Source organism: Neolamprologus brichardi, chromosome 9, assembly GCF_056152115.1.
Source record: "Neolamprologus brichardi isolate AB-2024 chromosome 9, ASM5615211v1, whole genome shotgun sequence".
Classification (NCBI taxonomy): domain Eukaryota; kingdom Metazoa; phylum Chordata; class Actinopteri; order Cichliformes; family Cichlidae; genus Neolamprologus; species Neolamprologus brichardi.
The window spans coordinates 37820432-37836511 of record NC_142112.1 but is presented as its reverse complement, the minus strand read 5'-3'; the positions used below and the strand labels follow the sequence as shown (position 1 = coordinate 37836511).

Sequence of the window (16080 nt, the reverse complement as noted above, 5' to 3'; positions counted from 1 at the left end):
CTAGCACAGAGCCTGAGTTACCTTTGGGTTTTGAAATCCCTGTTAATATTATTGAAATGCAACATGACGATCCATCTCTAACATCTCTGTTCCAGAAAGCTGCAGAGAGGAACCAAGGAACGAAGCAAGATTTGAACAGCAAGGTGGAGTTTCTGCTGAAAGATGGCATTTTGTATCGTCAGCAGGGTTCAGCATTGCAGTTGGTGGTGCCTAGAGTAGTCCAGAAGGTGGTGCTCTCCTTGGGACACTCCATTCCATGGGCTGGCCACTTGGGAAAGCACAAAACCATGGCCCGCATTAGAAAATATTTTCATTGGCCTGGAGTGCGCTCGGATGTGACACTGTTCTGTAAAAGCTGCCCTCAGTGCCAGAAGTCTTCTCTTAAAATCCCCTCCAGAGCTCCTCTCCAGTCTCTACCAATTATCAGCACTCCATTTGAACGGCTAGGAATGGACATCGTTGGTCCTCTAGAAAGAAGTAAGGCAGGCAACCGCTACATGCTTGTTGTGACAGATTACGCTACAAAGTACCCAGAGGTCTTTCCTTTGAGATCAATAAAAGCCAAAGCAGTCGCCCTCTGTCTCATACAGTTCTTCTCAAGAGTTGGTTTTCCTCGTGAGATTCTCACTGACCGTGGCACTAACTTTATGTCCACTTTATTGAAGCAGGTGTACCAGCTCCTTGGGATTAAGAGCCTGAGGACAACGCCATACCACCCTCAGACAGATGGCCTAACAGAGCGTTTCAATCAGACTCTGAAACAAATGTTACGCAAATTTGTCAATGAAACTGGTACAGACTGGGATCAGTGGCTGCCCTACCTCCTCTTTGCATATAGAGAAGTACCCCAGGCCTCTACAGGTTTTTCACCTTTCGAACTATTGTATGGCCATGAGGTACGAGGCCCCTTGTCTCTTCTAAGGGAGACTTGGGAGGGTGACCAAGAAAGATCACAGGCTGTCAATGTTGTCTCTTATGTTGTCCAGATGCGGGGACGGTTGGAGAAGATGACAGAGCTGGCCCAAGCCCACAAAGCAGAAGCGCAGCAGCACCAGAAGGCCTGGTACGACCAGTCAGCTCGGCAAAGATCCTTCCGTCCTGGTCAGAAGGTGCTGGTGCTTCTTCCAAGTGATGACAGTAAGCTGTTAGCAAAGTGGCAAGGGCCATATGAGATCCAAAAGAAACTTGGACAAACAACCTATAAGGTCGCTATTCCAGATCAGCCCCGCTCCAGCAGAGTACTGCACATTAACCTGCTTAAGGAATGGGTGGAGAGACCAAAAGCAGATGTCTTTCTGATTCGGGAGGTTTCGGAGGAGGAGGAAGTGGATGATCAGTATCTGCCAAAACCCACTCCTCAGGACCTGGATCTCAACCATCTTCCTGAGGAAAGACAGGCTCAGGTGAGAAACCTGTGTAAATTAGATGTGTTCAGTGAAAATCCTGGTAGAACGGACATTGTGGAACATGACATTGTGTTGAAAGATGGAGCTTCTGTGAGGAGAATGAGTTACAGGATACCTGAGCGTCTACTGATCCCGTTGAAAGAGGAGATCAACCTGATGTTGTCACTAGGAATCATTGAAGCCTCGAAGAGTGAGTGGTGCCATCCAGTGGTCCTGGTGCCAAAGAAGGATGGCAGTATCCGTTTCTGCATAGACTTCAGGTACCTGAATGCAGTATCACAATTTGATTCATATCCAACTCCCCGCATTGATGACATGGTTGAGCGCCTTGGGAAGGCCAGATACCTGACAACAATAGACCTCTGCAAGGGTTATTGGCAGGTACCACTGACTGAGCGCTCAAAAGAGCTGACTGCTTTCCGGACGCCGTGGGGCTTGTTCCAGTTTAAAGTCATGCCCTTTGGACTGCATGGTGCTCCGGCAACATTCCAGAGACTGATGGACCAGGTACTGTCTGACATGTCTGATTTTGCTGCAGCCTACCTTGATGACATAGTGATTTTCAGTTCAACCTGGGAAGAACACCTGCAACACCTGGAGAAGGTATTGGGGCGTCTTCAGTCTGCAGGGTTGACTGTTAATCCAGCTAAGTGTGCCATTGCCAAGGCTGAAACTGAGTACCTTGGGTTTGTGATTGGAAATGGAGTAATAAAACCTCAAGTTAATAAGGTCACCGCCATAGAATCCTGTCCCTTGCCAGAGACCAGAAAACAGCTGAGATCGTTTTTGGGTATGGCGGGATTCTATCATCGGTTTATCCCTCATTTCTCCGCCAGGGCCGCTCTTCTGACGGATCTGACTGGTGCCCGAAGTCCCAATAAGATCACCTGGACAGAGGAGGCTAAGATGGCTTTTCAGGACCTACGACAATCTCTGAGTAAGAGCCCAGTCTTGCACAGCCCTGATTTTGAGAGAAATTTCATTCTTCAGACTGATGCCTCAGAGAGAGGATTGGGAGCTGTTCTGTTACAGGGACCGCCTGGAGAGCGTCATCCAGTGGCCTTCATTAGCCGCAAGCTGTTTCCGAGGGAAGTGCGATACTCAACCATCGAGAAGGAGGGACTTGCCATCAAATGGGCTCTGGACTCCTTTAGGTATTATCTTCTCGGACGGGAGTTCATATTGGAAACAGACCACAAGGCTCTTCAATGGATAGAGAGAATGAAGGACACAAATGGAAGGATCACGCGATGGTACCTTGCAATCCAGCCATTCCGGTTTACCATCAACCACATCCCCGGCAAAGATAACTGCACTGCAGACTGTCTCTCTCGCTGTCCCAGGGAGAGATCTGAAGAGGGGGAGTGTGTGATGGCTGCAACTACAGCCCCACAGTGGTAATGCCCACCATGTCTGTAGAGGCTTATAAGTAACATAACATTCACATTTGTCTTTCTTTAAATATAGGCATTAGTTTACAGGATAATAAATAACTGGTTTTTGTTTAAAGTTAATTCACATATCCACATGACACTGTATTCTAAAATAAGTGCGCACATTTTAGTTTACACTGTTATGTATGATTAATCTTTTGTTTTCCAAGTTACCTTAGTTGCAGCTGCTCCAGTCCCTTGATTGAGGAGCCAAGAGGTGGAAAAAGGGGCGGAGCGAGTTTTAAAGGAACAATACAAATTGGTTCATGCCATAATTCGGGACCATGGGGGGGAATTGGAGTTTATTATGTTTGGTTTAGTTAGGTTTTGTGTATTTTACCCCTTTTTCTGTTTTTGTGGGCTGATCAGCCACTATTTAAGTTTCCCCTTTGTCTTGTTAAGTTAGGTCAGTTTGTTTGAGTTATCAGTACTTTGAGTAGAGTTTTGTTATTTTGACCTCTTTTATGGGCCCAAGATTTTGATTCTTTTGTCATGATTTAACTAATTATGTTCTTTTGGGTTAAATAAAAAATCATTTTTTTGGACGTCAACCTGTGCCTTATTTTTCCTTCACTGCTCGGTCCATCACAGACTATAACTCCAGGTTTTAGATTCTTCTTCTTCTTCTTTTTTTTGCCTGTCACGGTTGGCTCTTTTGCCATCAGAATTATTGTCTAAAGGTGAAGAAAGATGCCCAACGGATTTAATTTACCAAATGGACCATCCCAGCCTTGCCGTAATGGTCTATTTGATTCACCTTTTATTGTTTATTTTATTTTATTTTTACTTGTTAAATACGGGACAGACTTGACTGGGAAAAAGAAAGGGGAGAAAGAAAGAGGGAAAGAAAAACAGCGGGGAAGAGGGACGGGGATAAAGGGCAAAAAACAACAAAATAAGCAGACAAAAAATACATATATCAATCTCCCAGATCACCTGTTGAGAAAGAAAAAGGAGAAAACAAGCAGAAGGAAGAACAAAAAGAGCGACATAAAAAAACAACATCACGATGAACTATGGGAGTGTAACAGTAAATACTAAATATTAAACATTATTGTGCAGCAAACTGTGAGCATGAGCGCGCTTGTATCTAAAAGGTTCCTTCATGTAATGATCTGCTAGAGGGTGTGGGGGGGCCACAGCCCAGTCCTCCAGGGCATGAAGCAGGTATGGAGGAGATCAAGACTCCAGACATCCAGAGGCCCTCAGAACACAAGAGACCAAGGAAGACCAACAGAGGGGCAGCTGTGCCACTATCCCAGAAAGAGCTGAGGAGAGTCCCAGATGAGGGGTCACTCAGCAGCCGCGGAGCAGAAGCCGGGGGGGAGGGAGGGGGTGCAGTGACGTGCCTGGGAGCTCCGCCGGTAGCCAGCTGTTCCAGAGTGACCGAGCCCCAGGCTCCAGGCCCCGACAAGCAGCACCAAGGAGTGAGCTGGTGGGTACCTGGACGCCCATCCCCGGGCACCGATGTCTGCGGGCGTCTGCTACTGACAGGGGAAGTGGTGGGGGGAGATGTCCCCAGAGAGGTGGCGTCTGATACCCAACCTGACATATAGACACAGACATACAGGCACACACAGAAACACACAGAAACAAGCAACAGGGAGGCCCCACATTCCAGACCCCAATCGAACGGCCAACTTCTCCTCCCAGCCCCCCTGCTCCAGCAGGCCGCAGAGAACGGGGGTTTGAGAAGACTCCAAACCTTTCTCCGCCCGCTCATATGTAGTATTGATGCATATGTGTTCTAAGGTGCATTTAAAATCAAGGAGGGCATAGAGCTACCTGCCAGAGAGCAGCAGGTAAGCGCATAGCCCCTCCTGATAGCCCTCAATGTCTACATGTATTTAAAATTGGGAGGTGGGCAACGATGCCAGGGGTGAGGTTGTACACCCTGATGGTAATTTGGAAACCGTGTAGCGTGCCCACCCCCAAGATCGTATATGTATGTGTAATGAGAGTGTGAGTAATGTGAATGTCTAAGTTGTGGGATAAAATTGAGGCACAGGAAGCCAGAAGGGGACAGAGGGGGGGATGCCTCCCCTGCACCCTGGTGACACACCTTTACCCCTAGGCCCTGAATGTGTGGGTGATTGTGGTGGAGCGGGAAGAGGGAGGCAGCTGGAGATGGGGAGGGAAGGAAGGGAGGGACAAGTGACCCCTCCCTGGGGCCAGCTCCCCCGCTGACCCCAGTAGGCACCCCCACACTCTGGAACCCACCAGGGAGAGGGGGCCCAGGCCCATCCGCACCGGGGCCCGCAGCAGCAGCACCGCCCAGCCCCACAGAGTCTGAGGGAGCCCACCCGACTCCACCCCAGAGAAAACTGCACCCACCCCATCATCCATTCATCTTCCAAACTACACAAGACAATAGACACCCAGGTTTAGTTCATTCTCTATCTCTCCTATATCTCTCCCCCACCTGCTGAGTGAGCTCCTGTAGAGAGGAGACCACCTGTAAAGATATAACAACCTCCCCACCAGTTAGAGAGCCCCCTAGTTGGGCCGATGCACCAGAGGTCCCCTGCACAGGGGTTAAGCCCCCCTGCACCCATCCGCCCACAGCTCTGGCAACACAACAGCCAAGACCCAAGCCCCCAAGGCCCAGCCAGCACCCCAGACCGGGGGCGGAGCACCCCCAGACCCCCAAGCCTCCACGCCCGTCTCGGACCCACCCAGCGGCAGCCAGGCTACCAGGCCAGTAACCAACGTCCGCCAGCACAGACCCTCCCCCATCTCCGCTGTACGCAGCCACAAGGAAAACACCATCTAAGAGCCACCAGAGCCCCTAACCAGGTCATGGCCACATCCCCCGGGTTAGGCCCTCCAGGGAAAACCTCCCTAGGGACTCCCCAGACGCCCTAAGGCCGTCCCTACCCCCATATCAACCACAATAGCGAAGGCAGGACCAAACCATGACCCCCCACCCCCACTAGGTGATGAAGCCGATCAAAGGAGCCTAAAGGGATTGATCAAATGTGATGGCAGAGGCTGTATCAAGACTAATGTGATCTATTAGATGGTTTTTATATTGGTTAGAATTAAGATTATTTTTATTTTTCCAGTTAATGAGGACCATTTTTTTGGCAATGCATAGGGCCGTAAAAACAACGTGGGCTGTGTTTATTTCTGCAGTGACCTCATCCAAGTTGCCCAGCAAGCATACTAAAGGGGAGGCTGGAATGTTACATTTCAAACACTTTGAAAAGTCTTCACATATCTCACGCCAAAACTTCTGAACTGGTGGACAGAACCAAAGAGCGTGGATGTAATTGTCCGGTGTATTTGCTAGACAGTGTGAGCAGTTCTTGGAAGGCGTTGTTAAGGGTTCAAATATTGAGGAGGGATACAGGAGGAATTCCAAAATAAAACACTGATCCGGCCGGGTGGAGTCAAACGATGATTTTAATGAACACTGTACTCAGACAGCATCGATCTCCCTAACAATACACAAGCAGTTGTTTTATACCATCAGGGTTTAATTTTATGACGCCCCCTCATGCGTCATCACATGCATAAGTTTCAAAACCACAAATGTTCCGTTAACGACTTTAACACTGTTTGAAAGAGCATCTTCTTCGCCTCCACGCCAGGTGCTTCCGGTAGCTCATCTTGCTCTCGCTTCTCCAAAACCTCGGGCCATGCTCTGCAACAAACTAGCAATTCTGCACGCACAAAAATGCAGTTACAAGCAAAATAGGTCTGAACTCTCACCTAGAACATAAGCCTACCTACAGTGTGTATGTGTGTGTGTGTGTGTGTGTGTGTGTGTGTCCTGACCTCAATTGGCACTCTGTGTCACCTCTCACCTCACCCACTAATGCTCACAACCAGACAGAGGCCACTCCCAGATGTGTAGCAGTTTACTAAAACTATATATATATTTAATATATTGAATAAATGCTGTAAATGAACGCCACTACTCAAAGCTTAATAAAAAGATATAAATGAATAAAAGATAATAATGAATAACTTGGTTATTCAAATAGCATCCTCCCAACAGCTCCTCAAAGTAACTTACACTTAGACTCTGCTTTAGTTTCACTTTCACAAGCACACTCTGCAAAAGCCTACGTTTCCTGTCTACTTTGGCTCAGAGTTAGGCCTTTCTTTTATAATGCAATATAATCTGCATATAAACATTTAAGATTATGAAAAGCATTCAAAAGCATTTAAGATTATAGATTTAACTCAACAGTTTAAAGTGGTTATAACTGCACCTGTAAAAAAAGTTAATTGGGTGACAATATGTTTAAACATCTGAATACAATATCAATGCTGTAGATTATGTTATTAATGTTATTAATGCAATGGTAATGATGATGACCATGAACAATAGCAGTAAAATATTTCTCTGATCTCCACAGCGTATAGCCCATCTTGAACATCCTATGACCAGTATAGTGCACTCTATGTAATATTTTGTATTGTATTAATTGCAAACTAGGATTTCTGATCCATTGAAAGGTTTTTAAGCATATCTGAGATCAAAGGTTTTGGTCTAAGCTGATCGATTAATCTGCTTCCCATTTTGCAATAGGAAGGGATATTGATTCATCTATTTTAGAAAGTGTTCTGTATATTTTAGACAATAATTTGGGGGGTTTTAGATTAAAAAATTGTACCAAACTAGGTGGTGTTTGTAATTCAACTTCACTAGGAATAAATTTCTTTTTTACTATGGATTTAGGGATCGAATGGCCCGTAGCAATGGGCCAGACACCCCATACTCCCGCAACATCTCCCACAGGACACCCCGAGGGACACGGTCGAATGCCTTCTCCAAGTCCACAAAACACATGTAGACTGGTTGGGCAAACTCCCATGCACCCTCAAGTATCCTCGAGAGGATAAAGAGCTGGTCCAGTGTTCCGCGACCAGGACGAAAACCGCATTGTTTCTCCTGTATCCGAGGTTCGACTAGCGGACGAACTCTCCTTTCCAGCACCCTGGCATAGACTTTCCCAGGGAGGCTGAGGAGTGTGATCCCCCTGTATTTGGAACACACCCTCCGGTCCCCTTTCTTAAAGATGGGGACCACCACCCCGGTCTGCCAGTCCACGGGTACTGCCCCTGATCTCCACGCAACATTGCAGAGGCGTGTCAACCAGGACAGCCCTACAACGTCCAGAGCCTTCAGGAACTCGGGGCGGACCTCATCAACACCAGGGGCTCTGCCACCAAGGAGTTGTTTAACTGCCTCAGTGACCTCGCCCCCGGAAATTGGCGGGTCATTCCCCTCATCCCCAGACTCTGCTTCCTCCTCAGAAGACGTGGTAGTGGGATTAAGTAGGTCCTCAAAGTATTCCTTCCACCGCCTGACAATTTTCTCAATCGACGTCAGCAGCGCTCCGCCAGCACTATACACAGTGCCGGTAGAGCACCGCTTTCCCCTCCTGAGACGCCTGACGGTTTGCCAGAATTTCTTCGAGGCAGTCCGAAAGTCTTTTTCCATGGCCTCTCCGAACTCCTCCCACACCCGAGTTTTTGCTTCAGCCACTGCCCGGGCCGCATTCCGCTTGGCCTGTCGATACCTGTCGGCTTCCTCCGGAGTCCCACAGGCTAACCAAGCCCGATAGGACTCCTTCTTCAGCCTGGTGGCTCCCTTCACCTCTGATGTCCACCATTTGGTTCGGGGATTACCACCACGGCAGGCACCAACCACCTTGCGGCCGCAGCTCAATGCAGCAGCTTCGGCAATGGAGGCGCTGAACATGGTCCATTCGGACTCAATGTCCCCAGTCTCCCTCGGAATGCTGTTGAAGCTCTGCCGGAGGTGTGCATTGAAGATCTCGCGGAGGCCATTCGATCCCTATACAACCGTTGCAAGAGCTTGGTTCGCATTGCCGGCAATAAGTCGGACTCATTTCCGGTGGGTGATGGGCTCCGCCAGGGCTGCCCTTTGTCACCGGTTCTGTTCATAATTTTTATGGACAGGATTTCTAGGCGCAGCCAAGTGGCGGAGGGCTTTTGCTTTGGTGGCCTCAGAATCTCATCTCTGATCTTTGCGGATGATGTGGTTCTGTTGGCTTCATCAGGTGAGGGCCTCCATCAGGTGAGGTCCTCCATCAGGTGAGAGCCTCCAACGGTTCGCAGCCGAGTGTGAAGCAGCGGGAATGAGGATCAGCACCTCCAAATCTGAGGCCATGGTTCTCAGCCGGAATAGGGTGGAGTGCCCACTCCGGGTCGGGGATGAGTTCCTGCCCCAAGTGGAGGAGTTCAAGTATCTCGGGGTCTTGTTCGTGAGTGATGGGAGAAGGGAGCTGGAGATCGACAGACGGATTGGGGCTGCAGCTGCAGTAATGCAGACGCTGCACTGGTCCGTCGTGGTGAAGAGGGAGCTGAGTGTAAAAGCAAAGCTCTCAATTTACCGGTCGATCTACGTCCCTACCCTCACCTATGGCCACGAGCTGTGGGTAGTGACCGAAAGAACGAGATCGCGGATACAAGCGGCAGAAATGAGCTTCCTCCGAAGGGTGGCTGCCTCTCCCTTAGAGATAGGGTGAGAAGTTCGGCCATCCGGGAGGGGCTCAGAGTAGAGCCGCTGCTGCTCCACATTGAAAGGAGCCAGCTGAGGTGGTTCGGGCATCTGACAAAAATGCCCCCTGGGCGCCTCCTGGGTGAGGTGTTCCAGGCATGTCCCACCGGGAGGAGGCCCCGCGGCAGACCCAGGACACGCTGAAGAGATTATATCTCTCGGCTGGCCTGGGAACACCTTGGTGTTCCCCCGGGTAAGCTGGAGGAGGTGGCTGGGGAGAGGGAGGTCTGGGCCTCGTGGCTTAGGCTGCTGCCCCCGCGACCCGGCCTCGGATAAAGCGGAGGAAGATGGATGGATGGACTATGGATTTAATTTGTTGATATTCCAAAAATCGTTTGTTGATCCCATATTGTGTAACTAGTCTGTCAAACTAAATAAAGTCTGTTCCTTCCAATATATGTTCCAAGTATTTAATTCCGTTGCAACTCCAATCTGGAAAGTTTATCGAATTATTGTTTTGTTATATGTCCGGATTGTTCCAGATAGGTGTACGTTTGCATGGGATTAATGAAGACTCTGTCATTTTTAGAAACTCCCACCATGCTGTCAGAGAAGAGCTGATGTTGATGCTTTTAAAGCATTCATGTCGTTTGATGTTTGAGCTGAAAAATGGTAAGTCTGAAATTTCTAGATTATTACATAGTGCCTGTTCTACATCTATCCAAGGTTCATCTAAGAGGGTGTGTTTAAACCATCTAGAGATGAACTGAAGCCTATTGGCTAAAAAATAGTGATTAAAGTTTGTATGTAGGGCTGGACCATATTATACTGTGAATGGTATAATATGGCCCAGCCCTACATGCGAACACAATTGAATGAGAAGAGTTGGTCCAAACAGTCAGTCTTAAACAAGAAGATAACAATATACATACATACCTCACAGTAACTGCACTTAAAGTTTCTTTCTGGTGTGGATCTGTTGGTGGATTTTAAGGTAATGTGGAGCTTTAAAAGTCTTATCACAAAGGTCACATTTATAAGGTCTTCCCACAGTGTGGGTAAACATGTGGCGTTCTAAGTCTTGATATTTCACAAACAGTTTCCCACACTGATCACAGCAGTAAACGTCATTTCCAGTGTGAATGCGGAGGTGAATATTTCGGCTACTTAGCCAGCGGAAGGTTTTTCCACAAATGTGGCAGTTGTACGCCTTAAATCCGGAGTGGATAACTTGATGATGTTGTAAGTAGGTATGGCGAGCAAAGGCTTTACCACACTGATCACAGCTGTACGCTTTAACTCCACTGTGGCTGAGTTGGTGTGTTTTTAAACCTCCAGCATGGGTAAAAGATTTTCCACACAAGTCACAGGTGTATGCTTTAACTCCACTGTGGATGAGTTGGTGTGTTTGTAAGCTAACAGCCTGGGTAAAAGATTTTCCACACAAGTCACAGGTGTATGCTTTAACTCCACTGTGGATGAGTTGGTGTGTTTGTAAGTTAACAGCCTGGGTAAAAGATTTTCCACACAAGTCACAGGTGTATGCTTTAACTCCACTGTGGATGAGTTGGTGTGTTTTTAAGCTTCCAGCCCAGGTAAAAGATTTTCCACACAAGTCACAGGTGTATGCTTTAACTCCACTGTGGATGAGTTTGTGTGTTTGTAAGTTAACAGCCTGGTTAAAAGATTTTCCACACAAGTCACAGGTGTATGCTTTAACGCCACTGTGGATGAGTTGGTGTGTTTTTAAGCTTTCAGCGTGGGTAAAAGATTTTCCACACAAGTCACAGGTGTATGCTTTAACTCCACTGTGGATGAGTTGGTGTCTTTTTAAGCTTCCAGCGTGGGTAAAAGATTTTCCACACAAGTCACAGGTGTACGCTTTAACGCCACTGTGGATGAGTTGGTGTCTTTTTAAGCTAACAGCGTGGGTAAAAGATTTTCCACACAAGTCACAGCTGTATGCTTTAACTCCACTGTGGATGAGTTGGTGTGTTTGTAAGCTTCCAGCCCAGGTAAAAGATTTTCCACACAAGTCACAGGTGTACGCTTTAACTCCACTGTGGATAAGTTGGTGTGTTTGTAAGCTTCCAGCCTGGGTAAAAGATTTTCCACACAAGTCACAGGTGTACGGTTTAACTCCACTGTGGATGAGTTGGTGTCTTTTTAAGCTTCCAGCCCAGGTAAAAGATTTTCCACACAAGTCACAGGTGTATGCTTTAACTCCACTGTGGATGAGTTGGTGTCTTTTTAAGCTTCCAGCCCAGGTAAAAGATTTTCCACACAAGTCACAGGTGTATGCTTTAACTCCACTGTGGATGAGTTGGTGTGTTTGTAAGCTTCCAGCGTGGGTAAAAGATTTTCCACACAAGTCACAGGTGTACGCTTTAACTCCACCGTGGATGAGTTGGTGTGTTTGTAAGCTTCCAGCGTGGGTAAAAGATTTTCCACACAAGTCACAGGTGTACGCTTTAACTCCACCGTGGATGAGTTGGTGTGTTTGTAAGCTTCGAGCCCAGGTAAAAGATTTTCCACACAAGTCACAGGTGTATGCTTTAACTCCACTGTGGATGAGTTGGTGTCTTTTTAAGCTTCCAGCCCAGGTAAAAGATTTTCCACACAAGTCACAGGTGTATGCTTTAACTCCACTGTGGATAAGTTGATGTGTTTGTAAGCTTCCAGTGTGAGTAAAAGATTTTCCACACAAGTCACAGGTGTACACTTTATATCGACTGTGGATGAGTTGGTGTGTTTTTAAGTTTCCAGCCAGGGTAAAAGATTTTCCACACAAGTCACAGGTGTACGCTTTAACTCCACTGTGGATGAGTTGGTGTGTTTTTAAGCTTCCAGCCTGGGTAAAAGATTTTCCACACAAGTCACAGGTGTATGCTTTAACTCCACTGTGGGTGAGTTGGTGTCTTTTAAAGCTTCCAGCCCAGGTAAAAGATTTTCCACACAAGTCACAGGTGTATGCTTTAACTCCACTGTGGATGAGTTGGTGTGTTTGCAAGCTAACAGCCTGGGTAAAAGATTTTCCACACAAGTCACAGGTGTACACTTTATATCGACTGTGGATGAGTTGGTGTGTTTTTAAGTTTCCAGCCAGGGTAAAAGATTTTCCACACAAGTCACAGGTGTACGCTTTAACTCCACTGTGGATGAGTTGGTGTGTTTTTAAGCTTCCAGCCTGGGTAAAAGATTTTCCACACAAGTCACAGGTGTATGCTTTAACTCCACTGTGGGTGAGTTGGTGTCTTTTAAAGCTTCCAGCCCAGGTAAAAGATTTTCCACACAAGTCACAGGTGTATGCTTTAACTCCACTGTGGATGAGTTGGTGTGTTTGCAAGCTAACAGCCTGGGTAAAAGATTTTCCACACAAGTCACAGGTGTACACTTTATATCGACTGTGGATGAGTTGGTGTGTTTTTAAGTTTCCAGCCTGGGTAAAAGATTTTCCACACAAGTCACAGGTGTACGCTTTAACTCCACTGTGGATGAGTTTGTGTGTTTTTAAGCTTCCAGCCTGGGTAAAAGATTTTCCACACAAGTCACAGGTGTATGCTTTATATCGACTGTGGATGATTTTGTGTTTTTTTAAGTTTCCACTCAAGGTAAAAGATTTTCCACACAAGTCACAGCTGTACGGTTTAACTCCACTGTGGATGAGTTGGTGTGTTTTCAGGCGTTCAGCCTTGGTAAAATCCTTCCCACACTCATCACAGTTGTATTTTTTCTCTTCCTTTCTTCTGTGAGGTTTGTCGGCCTCCTGAGAGCGCTGACTTCTCGCTCCATGTTGGTCCTGCAGTGACAGAGATACAAAGAGGCAGTGAGTGAAATGCAGTCGTGGAACAAACTGAAACTCCATTAGCGGAATCAAAGATGTCAACAAACACATTGTAGGTGTGTTACCACCACCTTCTGCTGATATTATCACATTACAATTATGAGCTACAATGAGAGTTGTGACGTGCACACAGTTTCAATAGCAGAGATATTTTTGCTCACCTTTTGGGTTGAAGTCATTGTTTCCTCTGTAGTGGCTGAGCCTAAATGGCTCATCTCCTCCTGATGATCAGCTGGAACAAAAAATATATTTATATGTATTTCATCCTTGACCAAAAGAAGCTGTGATGGAAAGCTCAAATCCACTCAAACTAAATGTCTTCAGTCAGTGTGTCAGCCTTATTAAATTCCGTTCTTTTGAATTCTTTTAGCGACAGAGAAAGACTGGACTCAGAGTTGTCAAGCTAAAAAAAAATAAAGATATTTCCGGAAATTGAGGCCTGTCACACTAACACACGCTCAGGTCTGAAAGCATTAGTAGCCAGAATGGGTATATATATATAGTTCTGCTACACGTCAAACACACAGTTTCGATCAAAACAACTTCTTCTGGTCTGAGTAATGTGTGTGTGTGTTACTTGGTTCTGCTTTTTCCCTCTGGTTTCCTGTGTTTTATTAATATGGCGCTGCAGCTCTATACTTCCTATTTCTTAACTTCCCCTTACTGAAGCCTCTGTTGCTAGGCGACCTGTCACCCTCTAATCTAGCTCTTTCTCACAGACTCACAGTTATTATGCTCAACCTTTCTGCGAGCGAACGCTCAACTTCTCCCAGCATGCTGAGCTAATGATTAGTTGGTGTTTTTCTCCAAACACTCTCTCACTCTTCTCTCAACGTGTTCACAATAAACTGTGAACAGACACCGAGGAGAGCAGCAGAAGACCTCATTCAGGAGCTAAACTCAACATGAACTGAACTCACAGTAAAGTTAGCTCGGTGCTTACCTTTAGATGAGCCCACAAACCGAGAGAAACTCCGTGATGAAGCTGGAACTCTTTCCAAACACAGGAAACAGATCAGGGAGCAGAGACCCACGTGGTTCACGCTGATCTCAGCTACGATCCAGGAGACAAGGGTGGGCAGATCGATGCAGATATCGATCAGGACGTTGGTAGTAATATATGATCGATACTTTAGTTTGTTTCTCTCCTCTAACTTCACTACTTTACTCCCGTTTAATGAAAAAGCAGCTCTCTCTGCTTGACTCCTCTCCTGCACACATTTGCTCCGCCCCATTTTTCCGACTCTGCTGTGGTTTGTTACTGTGGGGTCACGTGACTCAGCTACACATCGTAAGTAGGTGGGGTGTGTTTCAAAAGTACCTCCTCTTTCCTTTTCCTTGGTTCTTTTCCTTTGCCTCGATTAAAACGTCCTTTTTGGGAAGGAGAATTGCTAAGGACTCAGGAAAAGAGAAGAGCGGTGCTGACAATTGGAACAGCCTTACACTAGTCTCTCTGTATCAATGTGAGCGAATCTTATGGACGATCACAAGCGTCACACACCTGGAAATAAAGCATTCTGTCCTTAAATAATGATTTGTGCAATAAAATACACATTTGTAAATCCATTCGCAAAGTAAAGCTTTAAAATAAAACCAGCACTGAGCCGTGATACATTTATACACAGTGTTAGAGCAATGGCATCATCCAAGATGGTGGCATGTGAACAATGCAAGGCTCAGTAGCTGTATCCCAAAACATAAGCCGCATTGTTCGGAGGACCCAGCCTTCGCGGTCTATGTGGGCAGGATCCTTCGAAGACTGAGAAGGCCGGAAATGCGAGGCTGTGAAATGGGACAGTCTAGCCTTCAGATTTGCGTCACCAGCTGTGACACCACAGTGTGCCGTAGTTCCTTGCTATCTAAAATATAGGCAGAGGTTGGTAGTAACGAGTTACATTTACTCCGTTACATTTACTTGAGTAAGTTTTTGAAAAAAATGTACTTTTAAAGTACCTTTTTTGCACGATACTTTTTACTTTTACTTGAGTACATTTGTGAAGAAGAAACGGTACTTTTACTCCGCTACATTTGCAAAATTCGACTCGTTACTTTTTAAAAAATAATTAGTTTAACACATTAGATAACATGGCGCCAGTGAAGTTTCCGGCAACTTTTTTACCAATCAGATGTGGCCATGCAGTCACATGACCAGTTTGAAACTGTGGCGGGCAGAGCGGCCTGAGTGTTTCAAAGTAGCGGACACGCGGAAAGAAGAAACCCATGAAAACATGGCAGAGTCTACGCTAGAGCTGAAGAGGATGAACACCCGTGGCCTTACATACAAAGGATGTTTCGCTTAAAAGCAGCACAAAAGAACAGCTATGTCTTCAGCGTCGGTGTCTTCAGTGAGAGCCAAAACACTTTTCAGTGTGAAAAAACTCGTGTAACCTGAGGAAATGGTAAGTTTTCTCTAAATATCTTTTTAGTTGTGGTTAGCTGGATGTCAGTCTTATGTTACAGCAGCGGTGTCCAGCTCGAGCTGCGAGTCATATTTTCGGCGATAAGTTTGTGGGTGTTTTGTGCAGCTTTGGCTGTCCTTTTAACTGCTCGCTGGTTAGCTAGCGTGAGCTATAAGCTAACAGCTAGCCTGGTTAATGATGCTGGAGTTCAACGCACATGCAAACAGCTCGTCTCTACTGCTTTAACTGTTAAAACAGAAGCAATACTGCAGCTGACAGGGTTTATTATGTGAAACAGCAGCTTGTTTAGTTTAAACAGTCTGCATTAAGCTGGGCAAACACTGTGCGATTTTTTTCAGTCGCGTTATTCAGCTCCTGCTCAAACTGTACAATTGAATCTCAGGGGTTAGAAGTTCATAGGTCACGATGCAGGGTCTCACACTATACAGCCTGATGCTCTGATGCGACCTGAAAATCTGTCTTTCCCTCACTCACACACACCACCACCGTCAACTTTGCT

The 16080-nt window shown here is 46.5% G+C and overlaps 1 protein-coding gene across 1 annotated transcript; it reads right to left on the bottom strand.

Moving 5' to 3' along the window:
* Positions 1-9415: 9415 nt before the first annotated feature.
* LOC148101621 (uncharacterized) lies at positions 9416-13439 on the bottom strand. Its single transcript, XM_087846575.1, has 2 exons — positions 13323-13439; positions 9416-13116 (listed from the first exon to the last, which is right to left on the bottom strand). Exons 1-2 carry the CDS (start codon positions 13374-13376, stop codon positions 10270-10272), a joined length of 2901 nt encoding a protein of 966 aa, XP_087702701.1. The 5' UTR covers positions 13377-13439; the 3' UTR covers positions 9416-10269.
* Positions 13440-16080: the final 2641 nt, after the last annotated feature.

Coding starts and splice junctions, on each gene's coding strand:
- LOC148101621 (XM_087846575.1), bottom strand. CDS start 13,376: ATGAGCCATTTAGGCTCAGCCACTACAGAGGAAACAATGACTTCAACC. Junction 13,117..13,322: donor CAATGACTTCAACCCAAAAG/GTGAGCAAAAAT, acceptor CTGTCACTGCAG/GACCAACATGGAGCGAGAAG.